This window comes from Lipotes vexillifer, unplaced genomic scaffold (assembly GCF_000442215.2).
Source record: "Lipotes vexillifer unplaced genomic scaffold, Lipotes_vexillifer_v1.1 scaffold29, whole genome shotgun sequence".
Lineage (NCBI taxonomy): Eukaryota > Metazoa > Chordata > Mammalia > Artiodactyla > Lipotidae > Lipotes > Lipotes vexillifer.
The window spans coordinates 311,616-317,650 of NW_006776904.1; the positions used below are offsets into that span (position 1 = coordinate 311,616).

Genomic DNA, 6,035 nt, shown 5'->3' on the forward strand with positions numbered 1-6,035 from the left:
ATGCTGTCCTGCTCCCTTCCCCTTTCTTCATTTAAATGAACTCCAACTTCTTTAAAATTAGGCCCACAGGAACCCTTTCTCAAGTACTGGTCATTGTCTCCCTCAGCCCCAGGCTGTCTTGTGTAGCCCCGTCGCTGTACTTACCACACTCATTACTTTATTTCACATTCTTCCTTTATGTCAGATTCCCTAGGACAACCTGAGACTGAGCTTAGGGTGCCTGTGATTTATGGAGGAAGATCCCTTAGGAGGAAAGGGCTGAGCGAAGAGGTTAGGACAGGAGTCGGTGCTAAGCAAGAGGGGGTTCCAGCTGGAGTCCACCCTCAGCCTGATCCCATGGTGAGCTCTGGAGCATGACTTACATCACAGAGTTGGACTCACCCTGAGGCAAGAAGGACTTTTCATTCCCTCAGCTGTTTGTACCCTTGTGTCCTTCAGTCCTTGAGAGCCATGGGGGAGGGTCATACTACAGCATAATTTCCCAGGTGAAGGCCCCAGCTTGGCCAAACAGCAATTCCTGGTAGAAGAAGGAAGCTGTTAGCCTTAGCTTTCACAGTGCTCACAGCAGCTGGGACATGGGTCCACTGGCCTGATACAGGGATCTGGGTAGGGCACCAACAGTATCCACTTCCCATTACTCCTCCGTGCAGCTGCCCGCTTAGACCTTGCTGTACAACTAATACTCTTGTTGTGTTTTTGTGTTAATAGATAACACATCTCTTGGGACCCAATGAAATCAGAGAATCCCATCCAATCCAGACACCATAGCATCTCACCATCTCTCAGCCCCTTTGAGAGAAGATGGGCTTCCTGGGCACTGGTTGGTGGTGGAAGAACATTGTTTGAAGTACACATACTACTGTCTCAGGATTTTTCCAGTTTCTTTGTTTGGTGCTTTCACCTCCTAAAGCATTCCATGTATCCCCCGCCCACTCACACATGCACAGAGAATATACCCTTGAGAAAGGAAGTGTCTCTGGTTTTTCCAAATGAGCAGACTGCGGCTATAATTAGGTTACTTTCTGTTTTTAGGTATTGTTATTACATCAAAGGTCTTTTTAAAGCTTCTGTAAGAGCAAAAATGTATGTATAATCTGATTCAAGTACTGATGTGATCACATTAGGACTTTTGACTCTGTTTCTAAGTAAACCTATGGAAGTTGGTGGCTTTTAAGCAGAAAATTAATATCAATTGAAATTATGAAAAAATTATTCAATTTTCAGAAAGTAATTTTAGCTTTCTCAAGATAGACCTGGTCTACTAAGTATAGAGATGGATTGTACTAAGTCCTGGGATGGGATATTTCATTTCTTACACACCTTATCTGTAACATTATCTATCATCAGTATTTATTTATTTAAAAATTTATTTATTTATTATTTTTGGCTGCATTGGGTCTTTGTTGCTGCGTGCGGGCTTTCTCTAGTTGGGGCAAGCAGGGGCTCCTCCTCGTCGTGGTGCGCAGGCTTATTGCAGTGGCTTCTCTTGTTGCAGAGCACAGGTTCTAGGTGTGGGCTTCAGTAGTTGTGGCATGCAGGCTCAGTAGTTGTGGCGCATGGGCTTAGTTGCGCTGCAGCATGTGGGATCTTCCCGGACCAGGGCTCAAACCCATGTCTCCTGCATTGGGAGGTGGATTCTTAAGCATTGTGTCACCAGGGAAGTCCCCAGTATTTATTAATTGAAGTAGAGAAAGTTGTTTGTTCTGGCTTTATCTTTTGCCTTTTTGTCTGTTTGATAGTTTATTTAACTCTAAGAACTATGTTAGGATTCTTCCTAATTTCTTTTGCTGGGTTTAGTAATTCTGCATGAGAGCGAGTGGAATTATTTGTTCCGAGCTGCTGCATTTATGTTTAAAAAATACATTTTAACTTCTTGCTTTTCCTATCTTACTTATCTATACCCCCCCATTTTTTTTCCCTCTGTGGTTAAATTCCCAAAGAAGAAAAAAACTGCTGTGATAGAGATCAGTAGTCATAGCTCCACAGGGACAAGCTACTACTGCGTTCTGATTTTAATTAGAAAAAAATTCAAAAAGCATTTGTACTTATTATTAAATGCTTCCATTTTCATTAGTAATCCAGAGTATTCATCATATATGTACACACACACACACACACACACACACACACACAAACACACACACACACACACACACACACACACAGAGTAAATCAAAGATGAACACTAGCCTTCAGATAAGATAAGATCTAGCCAAAAATAAAAATGCTATTCTTCTGGAGATGGTATCTATGGATGGGGCTACTAAAAATAGAAATATCATTAAATACAGCTGATATCTCTCTAAGAACAGAGAGAGCACTAATGAATATACATACACATATATAGAGAGTTATTCTTTTAATTTCTTGATTATATCAAGGCTTTCTAAAAGAAATCTATAGAAATCCATCGCTTTTATGGAATAAGAATCCATCATTTTTATCTACTTTGCTGATGAGAGTAAAAAGCCAAAGATACTGGACTTTTTATGAGAACCTACTATTTTCTTCTGTTATTCTAACATTATTTATAAGCAATGCTCCCCTGAATTCAATTGCAATTCATTATTAAAAAATGAAAATTCCAAAACGCTCTGCTTTGTACTCCTGATGATAATCCCTTTTATTGTCCAAAAAACATGGTATAGAGCCTGAAACTGTCTCATCAGAAATATATATATATATATATATATATATAATTTGTTTTTTAGGTAAGAAATGGATTTATTTAGAGGGATACACATTCCATAGAGAAATATACATTTTAAAATTACTGTATCTAATTAACAGTTCAGACCAATCACAGTTTCTGACAGTATTCAAGTAGAAAATCACTTTGGGGGTTGTTTTCATATGTTAAGGGGAAATTTACAGCTCCTTCAAAGGGTTCTTAATATTGCCAAATGAACACCGGTAGGTGCGTTTCTGTAAGGGCTGTAGTTCATTCACTAGGCACCCCTCAGGGATGACCAAGCAGATGGAGAAATAACACTGATCTCACATTGGTTCTCAGGGCAGTGGTGGTTGTAGGGTTGGGCTTAGATAGGGTAGAAGCACGATGCTGGCTTTAGAGGGCTCTTCAGAAGCCAGGAGTATCTCCTAGGCTTCATGATGTTTTGCATGAAGCAATGATCAGCCACATCTCCTGGAAACAATTTTCGGTGAAAATCCCCCTCTATGTACACATATTTGGGCTTAGATTTGACTCGGCCATAGGGCAAGCACCTTCTGAGAGGAAAGGAGAAGACAGGGGAAACAGGCGTGGATGGCAAATACACAGCCCTCTCGCCCCCTGCTCTTGTGGCCGACATCGGTAACCGATTGCGGCCCCTTCGCCCCTGGGTCCTGTCAGAGCCTCACAGTCCTGCAGCAGGTTCTGGGCAGCCACCACCCAGACATTGGGCCAGCATGTCCAGTGGCCCTGAAATGGAACCCACTGCCATTCCCATTGAAGTCTTTGTGCTGTGGTCTAAAGATGATTTCTGATAGAACATGTCAGAAGGCAGCTTCCTGAGTCAGTTTGGGTTGGGGCGTTCTGCAGAGGGTCCTGCCCTGATCCGTGGAGCTGCATCCGTCTTTCCAGAGCTGAGGCAGCCGAGCAGGTTATGCTGAGAGATTTTGCTTCCTTGCACCGTGGGCAGGATTGCAGCAGTTGTGCATGGGATGTGACCTCGTTGTTCCTGCCTCTACTTTGCTTGATTGTGCCCCAAGCCTGAGATCTAGAATATGAGTGTTTGCCAGATCAGCAGTTACTTTAGAGCTGCATGAGCCCTTAGAAATCACCTGGTCCAGGGATTTTAAAACCCAGGATGTTGCTGAGGGGCAGGTATCTAACATGGAAGCAGACCCAAGGGGGACTGTGGTAAACTGAAGACGGGAAGCCATCCTTCAGGGCAGGCCCAGCATTGCCAGATCTTAGGCTTTCACAAAACACTAGAAATTTGGATTTTTAAAGCCTGAAATCCTCTGATGTTTAAAATGTTGACAATTCATTTTTAAAACTTTTTTTAACACCATAGACGAACAAAACATGTCTCATGGAAGAGGAAACCATGATTTAGTCTGTTTTTAACAGAGAAGGGTAATATGGATTCTAGAATCCCAGATTTCTGGCTCTGTCATGGGCTCCTAAGGGTATGTGTATCTCACGATGTATGTCTTCGAAGGACGGACTTCTTGGTGGGTATTTGGCAAGCGGGGCATTTTATGCTTACTCTGAAATGCACGCAGCCTCACTGAGAGGAAACAGATGCCCACAGGGCTGCTCTTCAGCATGAGAAGTCATGAGCCACTTAAGCTGCTGCAGCCTTTTCATTTCTACAGAAAACCAGGCCCACACACGAATTGAACATGTTTCACCAAAATGATCTTATTTTAAAACTTTAAAGTGTCTCTGTGCCCAGAGATGAACTGTCTGGAAAAAATGCATTTTAAACCTTGTGAATGCAGGCAATCAAAAGTCCATTCTACCCCAGACTCCGCCTCCATCCAGCTCATCTCTGATGGACCCTCATACCTCCAGGTGTACCCGGAAACGCATTCTCACTTCAATTATAAGTGCATAGGTGGGTCTGAGGTTAGAATTTGCTCCAGAATGTTGTTCATACTTCTGGTGGGTTGAGTATTGCTTTAAAAGCAATTTCTACTTAAGAATCCGCTTTAAGTGTGTCATCAAACACTGAAAAACATGTGATTTATTTTTCTTCTTTTCTCTCAGGAAGCTGACAGCTGGGAAATTATAGAAGGGCTGAAAATAGGCCAAACCAATGTCCAGAGACCAGACAAACATGAAGGCTTTATGCTAAAGAAGAGAAAATGGCCTTTAAAGGGCTGGCACAAGGTAACATTTTCATCATATTATCTTCAGATCATCTTCATAAATAGAGGCTCTTATTTGGTGTCATTAGGTGGGAAACCAAGAGTACAGTTGTATGTGTAAAGCTAGTCTTCAAGGCCTTGTTTTAACTGTACAGGCTGCAACCTATCATACCTATTTAAGTCTGAGAACTGTAATGTCTGTATGCAGGGAAAAAATATTTTACACGGTATTTAAAATCCAGTTTGGACATATTTTTGTTTACTCTGCTTTTTTTTAACTTAAATTAGTATAAATATGTTCTTATTAAATATTCTTCTAAATATGAGCTTTTATAAAATGCAGGCATTGCTTCCATTGGATGGATTTATACTAATTCCATTATTGAACCAGTTCCCTATTATTGAATATGTAGCATATGTTTAATTTTTTATTGTATGAAATTGTGATGGACATTCTTATACATGAATTTCCATTTAAGTCCTCGGGGTAGATTCCTAGAATTATTGTTACCAGTGCAAACTAAAGATGGAAAGTCACTGATCTTGGAAGTTTGTTTACTGCCCTTTAACGTATATGGTTTATTCCTCTCTACCCAACTCCACATTCTTTTTCCATCTTCCAGTTTTAATTATGGAGAAAATATTTTACACTGTATTTGTTGCAGTTACCTGAGTAGCAGGAATTCTGGATGCTTAGGAGAAGAAAGTTGTCCTCTATTTTCAATATAAGCCTTTTGGTAGACCACCAGTATCTTGTCTGAAATCACTGAAAGAACAGGTTCATTACTTGCCACATCTGCTGATGGATTTCATCTCAAGGCAGATGGATTTGTGGGCACAAATGGTGGGCTGGTGGCTGCCCACTGACCCAAAAGGGGAAGTTATGGATTATAACATCCTTGAGAAAATATATTTTTTGCAATTTAAGAGAAGGATTTAAAACTTAGCAGTTGGGAAATGTTGCCCCAACCCCCTGTCTCTGAGGGTGGAATAAAAACCGGTCAAAGAGTCTTCTTCCCTCTCTCACTTGTCAGAAACCTTGGCAGTCGCCCCTGCACCCATAATATTATACCAGTGCCAGGAATCTCTCCCCACCCTTGTTCTTTCTTGGATTTTGGCCAACTGGCCACACTCCTTCCTGGAATCACCTTTGCCTTTCATTCTGACCTTACCACTTTGCAATTCCTCAAATCAGTGACCTTGCTTATCTCTTTCCC

The 6,035-nt window shown here is 41.4% G+C and overlaps 1 protein-coding gene across 5 annotated transcripts in view; it reads left to right on the forward strand.

Annotated features, from left to right (window-relative positions):
* Nucleotides 1–6,035, forward strand: part of OSBPL6 (oxysterol binding protein like 6) — a 113,423-nt gene that overhangs the window by 50,186 nt on the left and 57,202 nt on the right. For all 5 annotated transcript variants that reach the window (XM_007450718.1, XM_007450720.1, XM_007450719.1 and 2 more), the window contains one exon: nt 4,718–4,840. In XM_007450718.1, coding sequence (XP_007450780.1) covers nt 4,718–4,840 — 123 coding nt within the window. The remainder of the gene's footprint in view (nt 1–4,717; nt 4,841–6,035) is intronic.